General features: G+C 41.3%; 1 protein-coding gene across 2 annotated transcripts; it reads right to left on the bottom strand.

Moving 5' to 3' along the window:
- Positions 1-42: 42 nt before the first annotated feature.
- Positions 43-21,941, bottom strand: LIG1 (DNA ligase 1). 2 transcript variants are annotated; one of them, XM_044450115.1, is made up of 27 exons: positions 21,776-21,941; positions 19,447-19,600; positions 18,652-18,738; positions 17,342-17,510; positions 16,878-16,989; positions 15,890-15,994; positions 14,698-14,853; positions 14,075-14,195; positions 12,740-12,838; positions 11,883-11,939; positions 11,617-11,789; positions 10,358-10,524; positions 9,735-9,811; positions 9,344-9,435; positions 7,736-7,835; positions 7,048-7,133; positions 6,272-6,387; positions 6,088-6,183; positions 5,794-5,904; positions 5,410-5,481; positions 5,125-5,269; positions 4,736-4,818; positions 4,257-4,409; positions 3,710-3,763; positions 3,188-3,331; positions 645-737; positions 43-366 (listed from the first exon to the last, which is right to left on the bottom strand). In XM_044450115.1, exons 2-27 carry the CDS (start codon positions 19,461-19,463, stop codon positions 289-291), a joined length of 2,763 nt encoding a protein of 920 aa, XP_044306050.1. In that variant the 5' UTR covers positions 19,464-19,600; positions 21,776-21,941; the 3' UTR covers positions 43-288. The 2 variants fall into 2 exon arrangements, with proteins under 2 accessions (XP_044306050.1, XP_044306051.1); XM_044450116.1 differs by lacking the exon at positions 21,776-21,941 and adding an exon at positions 19,946-20,036.
- Positions 21,942-22,453: the final 512 nt, after the last annotated feature.

Genomic DNA, 22,453 nt, shown 5'->3' with positions numbered 1-22,453 from the left:
GAATCTAAGCCTAAGCAAAGCAACTCAACACCACACAGCTAGAAAATTCCAAGGTTTATTAATAGAGATGCACCAACTTTTCACTCTGCCTGCCTAAGAACAGAAAGTTTTGACAGCAGGATGTTACCAGAAGTAAAACTTAGGAACCAATTGCAAGATATGCCCTCCACCTCAGTTCCACAGATTGGATGGGACAGATTCATTAGACCAAGGGCTCTGGAGGCTTTAGCTTCATTCCAAGAGATGTCAGCAAAGACCATTTGCACAATTGGATGGACAGGATTATTATTAATAGAAATCATCATCTCCTTTTTCCACTGGCTGCTGATTCTGGATCTGTTGCTGCTTTCGGTATAGCTCAGCAACCTGAAGATAGAAAAATATATTTTATGGAATACTGTCACAGGAAAGCTGGTTCCTTAAAGCCCTAAGCTGCATTTATTAAGATTGGGCCAATATTTTGCAGCCCCACTGGTCAAAATGACCTGAAGGTGATTCCTCCTTTTCCTACCTTAGCCAGGCTACAACCATTAGTAGGACAGTAGAAGGAATTGAGGCAGTTTTTTGCCTTGTCTGCTGATGCAATGCTTGTGTGATCATTTTGCCCTGTAATTCCATTCATATCCGTTCTACTGTCTCTGTACCTGGGTGCTGGCAGTGGCTTCCTCTGGTTTCTTATCCTCTCGGACACGCAGGAATCTGGGGAAGCGTAGAGAGATACCCTTTTCTTCATCCACCTGCAGTGGAAGCACATGTTTGCCATGAAGCTGTAGATCTTGCAGTGTCCCATTTGCTATTTCCTAAGGCAATTTCTTTCACTATCAACAGAGGATATCTGAGAAATACAGCCACTTACAGAGCTTGGTGATTGGGCTGAAATGCACATTGCCTCAGAGGCTACTAAGTGCTTCCTAAGCAATAGCTTTTGCAATTTTACATTGGTTTTGAAAGGAGATTTTGAATATATCAATTAAGGGAACATACGAAGCTGTTTAAATGCAGATGAGGAAACAAAGAGGACTATGCAAAGAGACCCCAGAACTGAAAAAAATGGCTCAGGATTTCCAGTTACACAAATTTACCTAAAAGCCATTGCTTTATTTCACAGGTAGGTAATGCCTACAGGCACTCCCATACACCACTTAGCACCCGCCAAGGTGCCCTATTCCACTTTGAAGAAATAGCATACTAGCAGCCAAATGAGGGCCTTCAGATGACGCTATTTGCATCTTCCATGAATGCATCTGAGCTGTACTAAGGATTCAGACATTAAGAAATGAGGATGGTGCACAGCTAGTGTTTTCCTCTGCAACATGTCTAGTTGCTAAAGTGAAGTGGAAAGGGAAGAAGGTAGCTTCCCATTGCAGCCTGGTAATTTGCAGAAGGGGTTAGAAAGAGTACAGGATTAGAGAGGGTCGCAGTAAACAAGTTTGGGAAGACAGTAAAATCAGTGGGGAGGAGGGACAGCAGGGGGACTGAGGGAGCCTGTTGGGTTGTATAGGAAGGATTGTGTGCTTGCACACTCAAATGGGCGAGGGATGCATGTGTATTATATGAGAGAGAGAAACCATTTATGGATGAACCTGAAAAAAAATGATTGGCTTTTCATGTGCAGACAGAGGGGAAGGATGTGTGTGAATGTGTGCATACTCCATGCCTGAGGATACTTGGTTGAGTCCATGTGTACATCTCCCTGTCTATGGTTGGTAATGGGAAGGGAGGGGAATGAGTTGGCTGGCAGAGACAGCAGGGGCAGGGGGAAAAGGTTTGCTTTCTGGGAAATAGGTGTCTGCACAGAAAATGGGGGGTTCAAAGGTCAGGTCTGAAATATTAATCATTTTGGGGAGCAGGTTACTTGTCCTTTGTGACTAAGCCATACCTTCCACAGCAGCTTTTTCATGATGGTACCTGGGATGTCTGAAATTTATCCCCTTATGAAGAAATAATGTGCTTCTGTGTCAGCAGAAGTGCAGATTAGAAGTAGGCACCCTACCCTAATTGGTGGTATCTGCAATTTTAGAGGCCCAGTCTATCATGGCTTGGAATAGGGCCTTTGGTATTGTAGTCCTCAGTTTCTAGAACTCTCTCATTGCTACAAATTAAGCAGGTATCAACCCTTTCGTGCTTTTGGTGCTTACTGAAAGCATACCTTTTCCTACAGGCATTCTCAGTACGCAAAGTTTGTTTTGTAATACCACTAGCCATAACTGCATGTTTTACCAAACTGTAAAACAGTATCACAGGAACAAACACAAAGTAAGATAATAAACAACCTGGGCATTTAAATCGCTATTTTGGCAGCCCTGTATTCATAGCATTTCTTGTAATTTAGATATCCCTGGGTACTTTGGAAATAGGATGCCTTGAAAATAACTGCCAGATCTCGTTAAACAATAATTCTGCATTCTTTGCAGCATGTCACATAAGACATTTGCCTAAGATAGATACCAAAAGGTAATGTATGCAGGGTATGTTCATCATGCATGTTCCAGAACTGCAGAATGTGGCTGGGAATTTGGCATAATTTGTTTCCATCACTGATGGTGCTGTATGAAACCAAAAGGTTTCCTATGCTTTTCTAAGTTGGCAAAGTTAAAGCTGCAATCCTATACTGGCAACAAATCCTATTCAACTCAATGGAGTTTTTGAGTATATGTGAATAAGACTGCAGTATTAAATAAATCTTTCATACAATAGTAGCCATCTTAAAATTCTCAAACAACAGACAAATCCAGATAACTGGACTGTAGTCAGTTCCATCTCTAATCCAGCTCCTCTGTTGCCTGTTCTCTAATATGTGCTTCTCCTGATGTAGAATCATATTAACTCTTCACAAAGGATTAATGGACATGGTAACTGTGTTCTGAGCACCCTAAGTATAGAACTGCTATATTAACTGCTACTAGTATCTAAACTGACACCATTGTTGTAACTATGTAAATTATAACAATGTTGCAAATGCTATAAAATGTGGGTAGGAAATATTAATAGAAAACTTGTCACATATTAATAAGTTAGGGTATGGTATTTCAAAGGCAAAAGATAGAGTCTTACTTTGACACAATTTTCAGAAGAATATTCAAAATGAGTTAGCTGTACCAATGTTTATGATTCCTGATCCATTGACCAAAAGCAACTGTGAAAGCTTTCAAGAAGAATTTTACTCATTAGCCCATCATTTACTCACCAAACCAACTGCAGCTCTGTGGACAGGAGAAATAGATAAATCAGCACATTTCACTTCCCAGACATGTTGGGCCTCCAGCCAATGGTCAGGTTCAGCTGGCCCACCCCAGCGGTAGTATGGCCGTGGTTGTGGAATCACATATTCCTGCAATGGAGACTAGGATAAGCAGCAGTATTTGCACACAAGGGACTAGTCCAGTGGGGTCAACCACTAAATGCTCCCCCAACATGATACAATTCTCCTCTGTGCTCCACTGAGGGTTGACCAGGATCGGGAAATAACATCTTCTGGGCATAAAAGCCAGAATTTATTCTCTTGTGAAATCATGAATAAGGGATGAAGACAAATGGCCAGATCTAAAAAAGGTGGCAGTCCCTCCTTGCTACTGCTTAACTCTCTGGACATAGAAATTATCTGTGAAGGGATATTGTGGGATGGAGAGCGTGCATCTCTTCAGGTTCTGGACTCAGGCACAGAGGCATCAAGGGGGATGGCTTTGCAAAAGCTGAGAGGAGTTTCTACCTTGAGAGAATTATGGAGTTTCTCCAGGACCTCATCTGTGAATCCAGTGCCAATCTGAAAGCAGAGGTGGGGGAGGATGAGTGTTAGAAATGAAATCGCTCTTTGCTGTGGGAAGGGATGCTTTGTCGGGTTAGATAACACTTAGACCTGGTTTGCACACAACAAGAAGCTGGTATGGTTGAGTTTCCCACAGGGTTTCTCATTGTGTCAATTTTGAGGGCAAAGGACCTGCAGGGGAATTCACCCTCAGAGGCTTGTCACTACATGTGAACAACCTTAGGCTGGACAAGGCACAGGAAATACAAGAGTCACCCTTTTTATTCTTCAGACCCTACCCCATGCGTATTTCCCTGTCAGAACAGTCCACTTACCCTGTTCTCCTTTTTCCCATCTAAATGATGAAATGACAGCATCTATAGCAGGCCTTACTTTTATAGGCTGGGAATACTTGATACTGTATAGACATTGAAGCTTCTTAAGTACTAAGACAAGGGCCAAGTGTCCAAAAGTCCTAATGAGGAGGGATGCCAGCTTGGAGATAACTTACCTTGCAGATACTCTGGAACTCCTCACTTTCTTCATCATAGCAGGCCAGGAGAAAGCCACCATATGTGCCTGCACGTTTGCCTTTGCCCAGGTAGGCACCAATCACCACCAGGTCCAAGGTGTCTCCAACACCCTCCAAGTAATCTTTTTTAAGCTGGTGTGAGAAACACAGTTACTACAAGGAGTCATTCAACTCCAGGCATGTGGGACTGATTGTTTGGGACTTTCCAGTAATGCAAAACTTTGATCCTGGATATGAAGCACCAAATACATGATGATGCTTTTTAGTATGTTATTGTTAATTTGGTATCTTTGTTATGTGCTATGGGCTTTCTCTTCAAACTGATAAATAAGAAAGAGAATTAATAAAATAAATGCCCTTCCTCCCTTCAACAAAAGCCTGTCCCAGGTCAGTTAAGTTCAAGCAACATTTTCTTCCATTAAATGGCTTAGCAAGCTGAACAGGAATTCTGTTCTCACCTTCAGCCAGTTGTGGGATCTCTTTGCAATTTCATATGTGGCATCCACTTCCAGTGTTTTCACCATTAGACCTTCACATGAGTCTAAAAGAGACAAACCACATTATTAGTCCATCCCTCATAGCACATTATTAATCCTGTTCTTTTCTCCAAAGCGCCTAGGATGACAGACATGGCTTCCCTGCGTTTATTCCAATAACCCTTCTGTGAGATTGAAAAAAATGATTGGCCTGGGGCCTAAGGAGCTTCATGGCTGAGCGAGGATTCAAACCTGGGTCTCTCAAATCCTAATACATCATACCATCCTTGTCTATCCACCCTGGTTTTCATTTTGTAGCTCAGTAGAAGGGGAGCAACCAGACTACTGAATAGCAATTATCTTCACAATACCTTTGATGGAGCGTTCCAGGAATTCTGCTATCTCATCAGTGTTAGTAGTATCCACAGAGGTGGCAAAGAGGAACTGTCCTTCAACCTCAGTGAAGGAATCATGCAGCAAGGCCCGGCGCTGAGACAGGGGTTTCTGGACCAGAGACTGGAAGGACACATGATAACATGTTTGAAAGGCAAGCACAAAATGAACAGCCACTGACAATGCAGTGCTGATGGGATATTATCTGACTGCTAATTAAAGCTGCCAAAGAATCAACAGCATGGAAGAACTGGTACACTTACTTGCCCATTGAGGTAGAGCATGTCAAATGCATACACACACACCTGCACTCTGATCTCTGCAGCATCAACATCCTGAAGAAGAATAGTGGAATCAGGTGAAAGTGATAGTAGCTATTTTCAGAGTGGAGTACAAAATTTCTTTGTTTCTTTGAAATATTTCTGTTTTGCTCTTCCAAACATACCAATAGTTGCCAGAAAGGTAGTATTTCTTCCACATGTCCCACAGCTTATTAATTATAGATTTGTTATTTTCAAAGCCACAACTACCACATAATATCATCCTCCTACCCTTTCAACTCATTCCTGATTGTGATGAGCCCAAAGCAAAAGACAGAAGTAATTAAAGGTGATCTTGATCAACATTTCCGTAAAATAACAACTTACCTTGCGCTTGCGGGTGGTCAGTACCTGGAATGGCTGGATCTGCTTGGAGTCTGGGTCCCAGGCCACAGCCTCTGCATCCAAGATGCATGACTGCACAGAACTCTTCTTCACCTGCATGAAGGTGGGATTCAGCTTGAGTTTTTCTTTGCATCCAGCTCCCAACTTTCTGCCACAGACTGATCCTCAGGAACCTCATTAACTATGGAGATGCCCCCATGCCAGCAAATCACACCTTTCCCTTCTGTGCCCTGCTTACTTTGCACATTCACCTCATACTTCCAGAAGTTACTGTACCTTAGGGATACGGCTGATGATGTCTGGGTACTTGGTCGTGTTGTTTTCTTGATTCCGGCTGTATATATACACATCCCCATTCTCCAGGATGTGAATCTGTGAAGAGGGAAAAAGTTGAGCTCGAGTTATAACTGTAAAGGAGAATGAGAGCTCTCCATTTTGGTTGCACACTACAAATCCTTACCTGTGCTCGCTCTCCATCATATTTGTATTCACAAGTAAAAGCAGCCTCTTCAAAGCGCTTTAATACCTCCCCAATTCCCTTGGTTGGGTGAGCCAGCATAGGCTTCAGGGGAATTCCTGTGGGGCAAAGTACACAAGGTTGGAACTTGCAGCAACAACCATTCCCTGGGTCACTGAAGGGTGAAGCAACAAAGTTCCCAGTAAGGCAAGTTCTTACATTTCATTCCACATATGATGGTGACATGAAAGAAATGGGCAAGGGAAACTCAGTGTTTCCTTGCCAAACATTTACTTTCCAATTTGAGCTTTCTTGGTGTGAGAGCTCTAGCTAATCTATAAGTATATGCAGGACTGCTGATTATAAAACAAACATATATTCATGTTTTATCATAAAGCATACATTTGCCATGTTTGCACAATTTTGAGTTCTTTGGTAAGAAACAAAGTAATAAAGGGAGAACTGATCAGATAAGGGAAGTTAATAAGTACACTTAGAAGAAAGCAATTACAAGGCTCATGGTAATACAAAGTATTAAAGATCTAACCCTTACTGAGGCCTTATCTCTGGGGCAGTGTCTGTGTTTTAAAATATACAACCAAGATGGCTAGAAACTGGTTGGTTTGTTCTTGAAATAGAAGCTCAAACTTTTCAGAAATCTGCATTTTGCACTGGATTATGTACAGTATTGCATTTATAGAATTGCACAGGATAAATGATTCTGAAGAGAAGAAAACAGCTATGTCAATGTCCTGCACACTGGGGAATTCTACAGATACCTGGTGTGATCTTGCAGTGTTGAGGAAGACTCTCCACACCATGCTTCAGAAGGACAGGGACAATTGTGCCATAATTTGGCAGCTCACTGAAAACAGAACAAACCAGAATGACCAAGAGGCATTCCTCCTAGGGCTAAAGGCCTTGAATTATGGGGGACTAGAAGGAACCAGGTTACATCTATGAAGAAAGCTGCTGCTGCTATTTATAACCCTAGACTGTTGAAACAGAGGAGCTTCCAGCCAGCAGTACACTTGCAGTATTCTCTAAGGCTCCATCTGGCTTCTCTAGCATGCCTCTGTCTTGCAGGAAATTAAACCAGATTCCAGGCTGTAGAAAGACAAGACCAAAGTGAGAAGGAATCCTAAAAATCCAGCTTGCTTACCACTCAAGAAAAACACTAGGACACAAATGGGAAGGTATGTAGATATTAGATGGCATGAACTGGGTTAGACAAAGAACAGCTTTTGGGTGATGTGTGGGAGAGAATGAAAGCATATCCAGACTTCCCCTTTCACCACCTATGAAAGGCTTGATTTGTTCAGGAAGGCCCACCTTGGCATGGTTGAAGACAAAAAGGTCAGACACCCAATGATTTCTAGGCTTCAGGCTATTGCAGCCTCTGAATACAGGGAGCTGGGGACAGATGAATGCACATCTTGGTCAGTCTTTAAGTAGAAAATTACTCACCAGAAGGCCTGCTTAACAATCAAGACTCTTTCGTCCAGCCAGGCTTTGCGTGCCTCTGCAGACTTGCCCTTTGCAGCATCCAAAATGTCTGGGGGGAATTCTGCATGGGGGGAAAACGCATGCATACTGGATAGATAACATATAAAGCATTAAGGTCCCTGTGGCTGGAATGTGCATGTTTTATATGTTAATGATTTCAATGAAAATGTACAGAAACTATTTTGGGCTCAGACCTCAGTAAATTCGTTTTCTAAATACCAAGGAAATGTAGATAATAATTGGAACTATGTGGAACTACCTTTGAAGACAGTCCAGCCACTGCAACTTGTTCAAAACCGGGCAGCTGCTGAGGAGAACCAGCATTTGTGAACACATTATGCCAGTTGCATGTAGGCTACATTGGCTGCCAGTTGCCAACCAGGCCCAATTCTAAGGAACATACAAGGCCCTAAACCTGGGGTCTCAAACTAGTGGCCCGCGGGCCAATTGCCGGGACGGGCGGGGCACGGGGGGGGGGGGCCCTGTGGCCTTCAAAGCGCCGTTGGCGCCCGGGCCGGCCTCCGGATGAGTGGCCCACCACCACCACGGTGGTGGAATAGTTGATGCGGCCCAGCCTCACCCAGACTCTACTTCCAGAGGCCCCCAGGTAAGTTGAGTTTGAGACCCCTGCCCTAAACAGCTTGGGGCCAGGCTATCTGAGGGAGCACCTTTCTCCATACATACCCTCCTAGTCACTGCAGTCAACATCTGAGGCTCTCCTTTGCATTTCTCCCAGGTGTAAAGGTGGCAGGGGAGATGACAAGGAGGGCCTTTTCTGTTATTGTACCCCAATTATGCATGAGAAGCAGCTGGCACCAACACTATATTCCTTTAGATGCCAGCCAAAGATATTTTTCTTTTGCAGGCCTTTTGGAGGGTGAATCTGTTGGGCTTTGTTTTTAATGGATTGCTTTGAGGTTAATTGCTGCTACCATTTTACAATTGTTAATTTTACATTTTCACAATTTTATAATGTATGGATATTTGCCCTTCTCAACTTGTTTATCATTTAATTCTTTTTAATTTTTATTATTAATTGTTTATTCTCTTGGTTGGTTATCATTGATTTTATTGTTCTTATTGGTTTTATTGTATTTTTATTTTATTGTATTGCATTGTGCTACTGCTTATATGTAAGTCACCCAGAGTGCCAATGGTGGCATATAAATCAAATTAATAAATATTTGGAAAAAAATCAGGCACCAAAAAGAAACTGAGTTGGACTTATATGCTCTAACTCTATCTCTTTCATGGTTAGCAAAGTTTCATTTCCTTGACTTCCTCCTATACCTCTATGCCTCTCAAGTCTGCAAATGCCACATTCTTTAGAAATCTGAACTTAAGAAATAAGATTATGCAGATTTAATTCTGACTGGTTACAAAACACACAATGTCCTGTCATGTACCTGGCATCAAAGTCCTCACACGCCTCTAACTGAAACACTAAAACTCTTTGCATTAGCACACAGACACAGTCATCCCAAACTGTATTGTACTGAAGCATAGTTAACCCTCTAAACTTTCCTTAAACAAGCACCAGTGCATTCCCCAACTGCATCATGAACTCACTTTGTCTGGGAGGAGTGAGTGATGCTGCCTGGGCTAAAGCTGACAAGACAGACTGCTCTGCTAATCCAATCCGCAGCTTTCCTTCCAGTGACCTGCAATACACAAAACACCTCATTGTAATATTATAAGGCTGAAGTGGAAGGCTCCAAGAGAACACTGTATAAATATAGCACTCTGATTGTTGGAAGTGGGGGTAGTAGGAGTGGGAACTGAAAGACAAAAAGCCATATGCCAATGGGTAAGGTAGGAATGCAAGAAATAACTGTTGCAGTATAGTTTTAGGAACCCTTTAGAGATAAGCAGGTTAAAAAAAATCTAAACAGATTGATAAAAGGGATATGCTGTGGAGATGCTAAGGTATGGGAATGGATAACAGTTATATCACACTCACCGAGCAATGTAGCGGGCCTCTGAATGGCGGCAAGCAACAAACAAGGACTTGATAATGTCAATCTTCTTGTTCATGGACTGAAGGGGACAGAAATGGGAGTGAGTGCTGACACACATCCTGAGGGATTGGAGAGGGAATGAGAGCCTAGCACATGCATCAGAAGTTCTTTCTAGTGCTATGTAATAGCAGCAAGCTCACAAAAAGACTATTCTGTGTATACGTAGCATCACAGAGGTCTTCAAGCAAATAAATGTGTAACTCTGCCTTAGATGTTACCATAGTCATACTCTCTTTGAAGACATCACAAGATTCTGCAGACTCTCCTTCACAAGGGTAGCCCAAACTAAGAACTCAGAAAAAGGTATCTCTGCTTAATTTGGGAATCCTTGAAGAACCATTCCACTCCTAAACCCAATGTCGTATATTAGAGTCAGGCCATACCATCTTGGAAAGAATCACAGCAGACATATTGTGCCAAGTGCAGGGTAAGATTAACATTACCACAATCAGAGGAGAAACCCCCTAGACTTACTGGACCTCAGCCTTGGCCTTTCCTTGACAGCCCAATGCCAATACCTTGTCTTTATTCCCTGATCATTCACGCCCACTCACCCATTACTTACAGCGCTTCCTGCCATGCGCCCAATTGCCTGCAGTTTGCCAAAGACTGCGGCTACACCAAGCTTGGGTGGGGCAAACACAGTGCCTTGTGTGGTGCGGCTACTCTCAGCAACTAAACCCAGGTCTCCCTTCTCAGCTGCCTCTGCCTTGATCTGATCCAGTTGTCGACCTACGGGAGAAGGAAGGACCAAACACTCATGAATCATAAACTGAATGAATTCTTCATTCTCGTCTTTCAATAAGGACCAAGGCACATTATTATATTATTGTTATCTGTATGTGGAACTGGATTGTCCTATTTGGGCTAATCAAACAATTGACACTTTAGCATCTGTATCTTAAGCAACTATGGATCTCAGGTTATGCCTTGTTCAATAAAAATTCTGTTCCAGGACTGTTGGTTGCTACAATGTCTCTTTATTAAGGGTTTGTCCAACTTGGCTAATTTCTAGAGATAGAACACAACCAATGCTTCTTTTAGCCATGTTTTCCAGTAATGCCATATGATTAACTCTTTTTGAACAGAGAGCATTATATAGATAAATATATAAAGAGTGTGTATTGGAAAACTCTTTACTGTATCATCATTTATTTATTTATTTATTTATTTATTTATTTGGAATTTTTGTATGCCGGCCCATTCGCATAAGCCTTGGGACGGCTTCCAACATCATAAATAAATACATATACAAATACATATATATAAAATCTGGAAACATCCTGGCTCATTATTTTAAAACCAATAAATAAAATCAACAATTATTAAAATATCGTTTAAATAAAAAGGTCTTGGCCTAGCACCAAAAAACAAATAACGACGGCGCCAGGCCGTCTACTTGCTCTCTAGAAGTTAGTGCATAGTCAGCACAAATGGGTTCTCCACTGCCTTTTGACAGCTAAAAAACTGATAATAGAAACATTAGACGGATAAATACCACCTACAATGCAAAGAACTGAAGACCTAACACCACCATCAACATTTGAATGGGAGCTATAGAGATGCCACTTGAGAAGGGTTATTTGGTCTGCTCTGGTAAATGTTTATGTATAATTTGCAGCAAACCCTGTCTGCATATGTGCACTTCATATCCATATACTGAAATTGGTCTATTCCAATTTATATAGGTATGAGTTTTCCTTTTTCGTTTTGTTGAAATTTTACAGTAAAAAAAGGTATAAAAATGTGTGCATTGGCTGACTATCGTATTGGTAACAACTGTCCAGCAACATCTTAATACTAACTAGAATTGAGTAAGCTTACCTGTGGCCTGAGCCAAAGCTTTCATGAGAATGGTTTTGCCAATGCCCAGCTCTAGGCCCTCGTATGCTGGACCTAACTGATTGAGACACAGATAGATGCAGGGCAGTAGGTCTTCAGGAGACAGGGCTATCACAGACCGGAACAGGTTGCTCAGTGTCTCTATAATTTTCAGCCTGGAAACGAAGAGCAGAAGGATGTTGAATGGTTTTAGGGTCAATATAAAGTGCCAGCACTATCTATCCCTTCCATCTTTTGGGACACCTTACCGTGCAGACTCCTCCTCAATCAATTCAAAAGTGCGTGCCACAGCTAAGTATGGTACCCTGTAAGAGGAATGAAATGAAATCATACAGATCAGCAGAAGTTAAACAGAGGCCTCCACCATCTCGTTGCAACTCTTATACCACCCAGTTCTGGGAAAGGATTACAATCACACAACTAAAGTGTTGGGAAGTTTCCAAAAGGCCAACCCCACACTCAGAAGTCAAGAAGGGGAAAGTCCACTCACCCTCGCCAAAGTCAATTCATGCTACCCAGACCATTAGAGTGCCACAGAGATCAGGCAGTGAATTAAACAAGTGAGCCAAATCACTGTAGGAAAAAGCTTCTGCTCTTCATAAAAAGCCAGCCCCTCTCCACAAACACAGAATCACTAACTAAAGACAGAGCAAGACAACAAGTGCAAGGAGAGTAAAGCAATTTAGGATGGTGGTTGATAGTAGAGCGGGGGAAGAGACATGTTGTTCACAGAAGTTACACTATCTTGAAATGCAGTATCTTGGCATAGAGGAGCATTTGGTCTAGATCTGTCTTGCCCAACCTGGTGTCCTCCAGATGTTCTGCACTGCAACTCCTGGAATTCTCCAACATAGGTAAGGGATGTGAGGAGTGGTAGTCTAAAGCATCTGAAATGCACTGGGCTGTTGAAGGTTGTTCTAGAACATCAGTACAGTCATTTTCAACACAGTGATTAAGCCTGGAATAAGGTTGATGTGAAAGCAGGTGGCCAGTATCTCTATGCTGTCTGGCCCTTGGAAGGTAAGGGGTTCTGATAAGGTGAAGTATTGAAGCAAGGAGTGTGACAACCTTCTGCAGCAGAAAAGCTCACTTCAGTAGTACTTGCCTCTGGCCAGGCCCCCAGCAAGCATCATGGACAGGATGATAGTTGCTTTTTGTAGGGTTGTAATCAGCAGGTTCAAGTGTAAGAGATGGCTTGAGAGAACTATAAAAATGGGACGTATGTAGTTAGTTTAAAAGTAGCTATTAAGTATATGCCTTCAGGCAACCTGTCACACATGCCTACAAAAGTGCCCACAAACTCTTTTAATACTACCACCTCGCCATGAATATCAACCTGTCATCAATCACAACTGAGGGGTGGTGATGGAAAGAACCTACTTTTACCTAGTTTACAATGACTTTCCTACTTTCTCATCTCATTGTATTTTTTCTACTACAAGCCTGTCTTAAGTACAGAACAATGCATGATGGTTAAGAGATAACCCTTGTTTGCTTGCTTATATTTACTTTTTTTTCCTGCAAGGAACTCAAGGAATCTTATATAAGCTTCCTTCTTCCCATTTTATCCTCGCAACAACCCTATAAGGTAGGTTAGGTAGAGAGTACTGACTGCAGTGGGGACTACAGCCCTGATCTCCTGAATCCCAGTTCAGCACTCTGATCATTTGCACCACACTGGCTCTTGTTTACCTAAACTAACATTGGCAAAAATAGTAAGGCTGCACATCCTATTATATGGAAATTGGTGAAGATTATTAATATAAGCAATACCATTCTGTGACTAAGGAGGGAAGGTACAGAATCCAAAGGCTGGCTGGGGCTTGTTGGGAGATGTTAGACTTTCTTCTGGCTAAACATGCATAGAACTGCACTGTAAGTTGTTTTCTGGGCAGAGTGACTACCACATGCATGCTCCTCTGCACAGTATTTTCACGCAGACCCTGGTGATAACACAAGATGATATGGAACAGACCTCTTCCTCTGAATAGGAGCGCTTACGTCCATATTTGCCCAGTCGCCCCCTGAGATCGGCAGGAGAGGCCCTTCTCCAGGAGCCCTCCGTGAGAGAAATTAGGAGGGTGGCTACTCGGAGAAGGGCTTTCTCAGCGGTGGCGCCTAAGTTATGGAATGCGCTCCCCAGAGAGGTCCGCCTGGCGCCGTTGTTATTTGTTTTTCGGCGCCAGGCTAAGACCTTTTTATTTAAGCAACATTTTAAATGCTAAATACAATTGAATTTTATCTGGCCAGGGCGGCTTATTTTATAATGTGTGTTTTAATTTAGATTATTTTATATGGATATTTTAACTTATTGTTTTATCTATGTTGTAAGCCGCCCCGAGGCTTCGGCGAATGGGGCGGCATAAAAATGTTTTAATAAATAAAATAAATAAATAAATAAATAAATAAATAAATAAAATAAATAGCTTCAGTCACTTACTTCCCAGTCATATTGCTCAGTGTATGAGAACTGCCTTCATTATGGCTCTTTGGTGCAGGTGTGTTTTCTCCTATTGCAGGCATCTGTTTTTTCTCTGCCTTCACAGAGGCTTTCCTGGGGGCTTTAAGATAGAAAAGACAAGATTTGCTCATATGGACAGATTTACATTTATTTTGGAGAGCTACTTAACTTAAGGTAAGTATCAGATTAAGGGGTACTGAAATAAAGTATAAGACTCTGAAACAGTTCTATTGTGAGGCAAATTCTTAAACATCACACAAGAGATCAGAGAGGGCAATCATTCCCTGAACCTACCAAACTCACCCACAGTATATTGTCCTGCCAGCATCAGCTTACTTTATTTTGTGAGATATTGGCAGAGAATGTATCTTCTCCACACAGCAAAACTTTTCTCCAATCCAAGATTCACCCTTTTAGATCTCCTTTCATAAGCATTTAGGCTGACAGTGTTATTAAATAAATACTTAAATAGATAATTGAGGAATCCAAACCTACATCACACAGCAGATTCCAGGTGGCATTGAAAAATGTGCAGCTGTGGATATGTTCCTGTTCTATACTCTTAGTGGATACAAATGGTGGTACATCTCTCACATGCTTACCAAAAAAACTAGAGATGGGTTTGCTAGATGATTTAGGGGATTCTGACATCTTCTCTTCCTTGGTATCTTTTTCTGCTTCATGCTCTTCCAATTCTGAATCCTCATCTTTCTCTTTTTCCATCTCCATGGGACTCTCACCTGGTTCCCCCTTGGAGCCTACACAACAAACAAAAGTCAAGTGACCAACTGAATTTGAAAAAAGATTCAGCCTAGATCTCTTTTATATAAAACCACTGTAACTCAAGCTTGCAGTTATAGCAAGCTTGTTTTTGATAAACGCAGAACCTAAGGTGGCTATGGATTCTTTTAATTAAGCAATGATTTAGGGAACACTGTTTGACCCAAATGATCCAAAGTGAAGTCAATTCTGAATTTATAAAGCTTTGGGAAAAAATGGCCTTTATATCTCTTGTAAATACTGTTTCATATATTTTATTTTCAGGAGAAATACATTACAAGTCAAATCTATGTATCTATGAGGAGTCTTCAAAAAGTTTCTGCACTTTTATATTTTATAAATATATTTTATATATTTTTTGCTGATGGCATTAAAAAGTTGGTATGATGTTGGGAAAAATGCATCACAACGGAAGGTGACTATGTAGAAAAATGTTGCAATTGGATTTTGAAACTCTTAATAAATAGAGTTTTTAAAAGTGAGGAAACTTTTTGAAGAACCCTTATATACTGGGAAATAAAAAGTAGTGTAAAGACTATAACCTATGAGACAAATGTAAGCCTGAAGCTCTAACTGTGCAATCCTACACAGATTTGCCTATAAATAAGTCCCTATTAATTCAACAGAGCTTACTCCCAAGTCACTACACACAGGATTGCAGCTGAAATACAACATCCCAAAGGCAGAAAACAGGTACTATACTTTCACTAACTCCAGAAAGAACACATTCCTCCATCATTTACCTAGTTCATAATGTACAAACAGTGGGTTAATTAAGCTAGGATTTGCCAGAATGCATCTACATGTGAGAAAATATTTTGCACATGGAACCTCCTGCTGTCCCAACTGTAGGTTGGTGCCTGATATGTGAAATCAGACACTTTTGAGTTGTTTTTGTGAATAAAACAACCCAGTTAACCTTCTTTAATCAAAAATGTGCTGCTGTTATATATGAACCAGGGTACCACTTTATGCCATCTCCAGTTCCATAACCAAGCACCAGAAAGCACTTACCATTTCCATCATCTACCTTCTGCCTTTTGGCACTAATGTCCTCCAGGGAGCTATCATGGCCATTGATTTCTTCCTCTGCTTTACGTTTAGGGAGCTGTTTACGGGCTGAAGATGAGAGGTAAGACTGGTAGTAGGGCTGGCAGTACACTTTTCTTAACAATTAGAATACTTTTGTTTGCATCTACACAGAATAAGAGTTAAAAGATATATTACTACTTCAGAACCTATATAGTAAGTTAAGGCCACATAGTGTGGTGTTAGGCCAAGGTGGAATGGTTTCCAAAAGGGTTAAGATGGAAGACTGCAGAACAGGACCAAAGGAAGAGCAGGTGCAACTTCATTAAAGGATAATATCGTACATAAAGCCATGGTTCCAACTTCTTTTGTCCTGGATTTAGAGTCTGAAAATTCCTCACTTTTCTCCATAGACCAAGAGTACAAATTACTTTGTCAAATTCTGGAACCCCAGACATATAATATGTCCCTCCATTCACAGCCAAATCATTCCTATAAAACACTATCAGTATTAGTGACAAACAATTATGCTCATTTAAACTGTATGCATATAAATATTTTCAACACACTGTGATTCTAAAATGCTCCATGTATCAGAAGAAAGTTTCCTAATGCAGACTGTGAGCCCAGCCATAATCGCTGTCCCAACTTTTCAAATCTGCCTCACATGAAAGAAAGATAGAATTTCAATGCATGATGGACATCAAAGCAAAACAAGCTAGACTGAGTAATGGTGTCCGTCTCTAAGGCTATTCCCTAAACCAGGCGTATTCTCTAAGTTCAAAATGACTTACCCTCTAGTATGTAAATCAATTAAAACTAAATCATGTAAAAAAGCCATGGAACAAAGAGATTAAAGTTCTATTGTAGCAGTAATCCCAATATCCAATTTAATCCCTCATTCTGAGGAAAAAGTCCTCCTAGGATTAACACTTCCTGGTTGCCTTCAATGACCAAAAACATAGGGACTTACCAGTTTTACGCCTTGGGATACTGGAGGTTGAGAGCGAATTAGAAGTAGATGGGCTGGTACTTGGCGAGATGCTCTTCGCAGGGATCTTTTTCTCAGGAGAACAGTCAGGTGTCTAAAAATGCAGGGACACAAACTAAATGTTAGACAGAAAAAACAACCCCAAATCAAGGTGTGTTTAGGGCTGAACAGAGCAAGATTGCATAGACATCAATTTATTATGGAACAGACAAAAGCACCACAAGAATGTCCCTTGTAGCTTCTAGAGCAAAAAGACATAGTGATGCTTGTATTTTTTATGCATGGTCCTGAACCAGGGCACCCTAACTAGAATAAGCAGCTGGAACAGAAATTATATCCAAAGGACTAAACGTGCAAAGAGAACACTTGTATTTACAGAGCTGGAAGAGAGAATGGATGCCTGTATATAGAGTAAAAAAAATCAGACATGATAGGAAGGGGCTTACCTGATTACTACCACCTTCCTGTGTATCCTTTTGCCTTGGTTTTTCAGGATCCTCTTCATCTTCACTGTTAAGTGTCTGGGTGGCATTTTTGGCTGCAGGATTCACTGAGGAATTCGTATGGAGTGCAGTACCATTTACCAGCTGTTCAGAATGTTTCAGAACATTTTTTCTGAAAAGAGATGCAGCACTTAGTATCACAGCCACTGGACCTTTCCAGTGTTATCATTTCTTACATTTATCTCTCACCTTTCTTCCAAAGAAATCAAGGAAGCCAGCATAGCTCTAATTCAACCATTCTATCCTCATAAAGTTGGTTAGACTGAGAGATGCATCTGGCCCAAGGTTATCCAGGTAATAAGTAACTGAGACTTGCTTATTTAAATTATTTATATATCAGCTTCCATTGGGAGCTGTGATGCTCCTTTCTTTGCAGGCATTCAGGAAAGTTTGACACCCACCTGCTTTCATTTAATTTTTTGGACAATGCATAAGTTACTGATTCCCAGCAACATTGGTTTTATTAATTTTTAAATCAATATCCTTGTTTTAATGAACTTTTAATGAACATTGAGTTATTGAATGAGATTTGGATGGTTTTTGTCTTGCATGCTGTCTTGAGAGGGTTTTACCCTCAAAAGCAGCTTAAAAATAATTTAAGTTAAAAACAGTATGTATTCTTATACACCAACATCTTTTAATCCTCTAACATGCACACACAATCTAAATAAAACCCTAATGCCAGTAAAAGCACATTTTCTTATTTAAATAGACCATGGTGTTGTTAGACTGCTGAACAGTATTCTTCTTCAGTTCCATTAAATTACATTTTTAGCTTTGAAAGGAATTTTGCCTGTTTCCCTCAACTCTGCTTGATAGTTTGGAAAAGTCTTTTCTACGTTTCAGTTTGATCTAGAATGTCTTTTTAACACTGGAAAGATTTCTCTAGCTGTTCTGATGCTATCCATTGACTGGGGAAAAGGGATTCTATGCTAGCATGGACACACACAACCTGCCCCGAGAATCTTTTTTTTTACAGAGAAAGCTTGTTAGCACAGGAACACTTCAATTAATATTGTGACTCTAACTGTAGTTCCCTGACACTTTTACTCCTAGATCTTCAAGGGGAATAGGGAGCAATGGTGACTACAATAGTCAGGGCTGTGTGTATTCCACAGATCATGTGAGCATATGAAATTTGAGGATTCAATAAAGATCAGGAAATAAAGATCTGGAAACCCAAAAGTCTCAGGACTACTTTAGGAAAAAAGTGAGGTAGAATTAACAGTTTTGTCTATATTCCAGTAACTCACTTTTTGGGGGTGAGTGCTTCTTCCAGGTGATTATTCTCTGTTGTCTCATTGCCAAGATGTGTTCGTGCCAGGGGCTGGAAGAATGATCTATCCAGATACAAACAAACACAGTTACATACTTTGGAAGTTTGTCAGTTCTTTGCACACTACCAGTCCAGATATCTGGCAAGAGTGACCCATCCCTTCTCAAGCAGCCTGGTGGGCAGGGAACAACACAAGGCACAAAATCTGTGTATTTATTTATTTAAAACATTTGTATGCCACCCACTTGTGCCACAACACCACTGGGCAGTGTATATAAAAGAAGGGCTTGCTTTGCCCAATTTTGGCTTTGGTTCGACCCAACACCAGCTTCAGTCCCACCCATGTGTGTACCCCTTTGACAGGATACTGTTTCCCATCCCTGCCTTAAGAAGAAAATGGCAGTGCGGTGACACTAGCACATTCAATCTGCTCCTGAGATAAGAATATGCTGTTGGAAAGTCTAAAATAGTTTTCTTTTATTTCCTCATGTTTTCTGTTTCTCATAGTTTCTTAATCTAACATTTAAAAAAACCCTAAATAAGGAACTTTCTTTTAAATACTTTGTGAAAATACTGTAAAAGAGACCATAAAAGTCCTCATTTAAAATATTTGTTCTTAAGAACTGTGACATTGTTCAGCCCAGGAAAAAGATATTTCATAAGCAAACACATTTCCGCAAAGCTCTCAATTTGTTTTCTGAGCACCAGAAAAAAATGTCCTTGCAAGATTGCAGTTTTATAGAGACACAGTTAAAGACCTTCCCAAACTTACCTTATGGTGCTCTGCATTGCTGACGTTTAGATAAGGGTGGTACTGAACCTGCTGTCAGAGAAACCACTCAGCTGGCCAGTTCCAAAGGGCAGAGACAGCACAGATGGAGCTCATGGAATAGGGCACGTATTAGATCCTATTTTCTCAAAGGCCACTGTTGGAGAGAAAAAGCAGATGAGCAACTTGGATTTGAGTCACACAACACTAAGATTGAGCCACTTCCAGTATACCCATAATTATAAAATCTTCCTGGACAACAGTATCAGTTCAGTGGTGCTTACAATACAGTAGTTCCTAAACCAGACAGAGGCCTTACTTTTTGTGTTGACATTAAAGTTGACATTGATTAACTGCAATTTTGACTGATAGACTTCACTGAGTTATTACAATGATAGTCCAACAGGAACATATGTGATTGATTAAAAATAGGCAGGGAACTGATAACCTTAGATCGGTTGTGTGTCTGATTGCATTATAGAACAGATATAGCTGAGAATACCTCTTTGGATGTGAAGAAGGCCTTCAATAAAATTCATTGGAACTTTATATTTGCCTCACTGAGAAATTTAAGTTTTCTTCCAGAATTTCTGAAATGGGTTAAAAAAAATTATGAGCTCCAGAGCCAGATTTAGGACCAATGGTGCTTTGTCTGAATGTTTTCTACTTGAAAGAGGTACATACTAGTGTTTCATCTTTCTTGGACTATTAAGGACAGAGTTAAACCATAGCACAATAATATTCTTTACTCTCCTTTACTCTTTTGCATATAATCAAATGTTTCTACTCATTCCCACAGTGGTGAGAAGAATAAAGCACTACTACCTGAGAGAGAACAAAACCTGCACTACACATTCTAACAGGAATCCAGCAAGAGCACAAAGATGCTTTAAATCCAAATATGAGCTTGCAATGTGTATGTCTTCCCACAACACTCTATGTACTAATTATAACACGTGTTTTCATAGTTTGATTATCAAGTAGTTTTCTCTTGGCTTTTATTTCCCATTAGATTATATGTAACATAGCAAACATACACGAGAGATTCAAATAGTGCTCTTTTGCATGACAAATGAAAACACTTAAAAATAAATACACATTCATGCCACTTATTTTTTTCCTCCCGTTATTTATTGTTGTTATGCATTAATAATTTCTCAAAAATTGGAAGCAGCATTCCAGACAATGCAGATCTGAATAACAAATATTTGTGAACTGGGGCTACCATGCATTTTGGCTTACTTCATAGGTGATGGGAAATACAAAATAAACAATCCCCCACAAACAAAGCACAGTAAACAATGAACTCAATGGTCAGATAAACCTGGAAATGGCTACTTGAACACCTTTGCACTGCTTTCACTCTTCTTTTAAATTTCTTCTTGAAATCTCCAAAATGGTGGGAACAATTGTATTGGTCAATTTGCAACCCACCTTCCAAATAAAAATTTATTAGGGCAGCTTACACAACACTCTGTGAAAACTAATATTGTGAAATACACACCAGAGTAAAGTCATTGCTTAGACTTCACCTTGTTCTTTTTTAGCGAACTCAAAAAAGAGTTTCATGGCAACTTAAACATTTATTCTGACAGATGCTTTTGTGGGCTCTAGTCCACTTCTTTCAGATTGCAATGCTTGCTTTTGATTTGTTACAACATTGTAACAACATTGTTTTCACATTTCTACCCTCTGGAAACTATTGATGACTTGAATGTAGAACGTTCCCTAGTTTGGTCTCCCTTCCACCTTCCTCCCTTCTTCCTTCCTTCCTTCATCTTCAGTCAAATATTGCAATGTAAGCTCCTTGGCTCCTTCCTTCTGGTTGCAACCCTTTGAGGTACAGACTGGGTGCCCATGTCACGCTCAGTCTCGATGGATTGTCGTGGAGTGCTACACACACTGGCAACGGTGAACAAATAAACCCCACACGAATAAACCATATGCCATTCAAAGGCACGCACAAGTCGTCAAAAAGCATCCATCAATGGAGCGGAGCGGAGCGGAGCAAAAGCAAAGGCCTGCCTCCCCTCGCCGTCGCTCACGTCCGCCTTTGACGACAGAAGAAGCGCCAGGACAACCACATCCGAGGGGCTTCTTGCTTGGGTGGGAAGAAGAAGGGGGCTGGGGGCACCACCGGGAACAGGTGAGTATAACGAGGGAGGGTGGCTCCGTTCCCGCCATCGCCCCTCCCCCCTCCAGGAGGGAGGCACGTCGCTTTGCTCGCGCGCTCCGCGGTCGATGGGCTCCTTTCCGCCAAAACCGCCCCCCTCCCCTCCCCTCGGCAGCCCCTGAACAGCAGGGAGGGAGGGGCGCGCGGGGGAGGAATTACCTGCGCGAGCCTCCACGTCCCTCCGTCCCCTGGCAACCTGGTTTCCTTTCTTCCGTCTTTTTTTTTCGCGCGAAAAATCCAAGCTCTGATTGACAGGACGAGAGACCAGTCCTTGATGTCATAATCTCGGGCCCACCACCCGCGGGCGGCATGCTGGGAAAGAGAGTTCTCCGAGGGATTCCGACGTGCTCTCGTTCGTCCATGGCGTTGGCGGGCATGGTGGGAAATGTAGTTCGATTGTGGAGAGCCGAGTCTTTCCCTGGGGAAGACTTCTTCAAGTTTTTCTGCCTGGGAAAGAATCGGATAGATAGGAGAAGTGGGTAGGGGCAGGATTCTGAAAAGAAAAAGGTGGGGGGGGGGGACTTGACAGGAGTCCTAGGAAGGAGGGAAAGAAAAACGACTGGAAAGAAAGCAGAAGGTAGAATTGCCTGTGGGAGCACGAGTGTATGGGAATAGGACAGCACTCAAAGGCAAGTGGCAAAGAGAGGGAGAGTAGCTAAGGAGAAAGGCAGCAAAGGCCATCACAGTGCACTTGCCCTCTTTCTTGGGGGATATTCAGATAAATTCTGGTAGGAAAATGTTGCTTATATGTGCCTTTGTGTTATACGATCAAACCTGTAGCATCTATGTGCCTCTTTCCAAGCCAGGCTTTTGTTTAGTGTTGTTACTTTAATAGAC

Source organism: Varanus komodoensis, unplaced genomic scaffold (genome assembly GCF_004798865.1).
Source record: "Varanus komodoensis strain SLA01 unplaced genomic scaffold, ASM479886v1 scaffold62, whole genome shotgun sequence".
Taxonomy (NCBI): Eukaryota; Metazoa; Chordata; class Lepidosauria; order Squamata; family Varanidae; genus Varanus; species Varanus komodoensis.
This window is presented reverse-complemented; position numbering and strand designations above follow the sequence as displayed.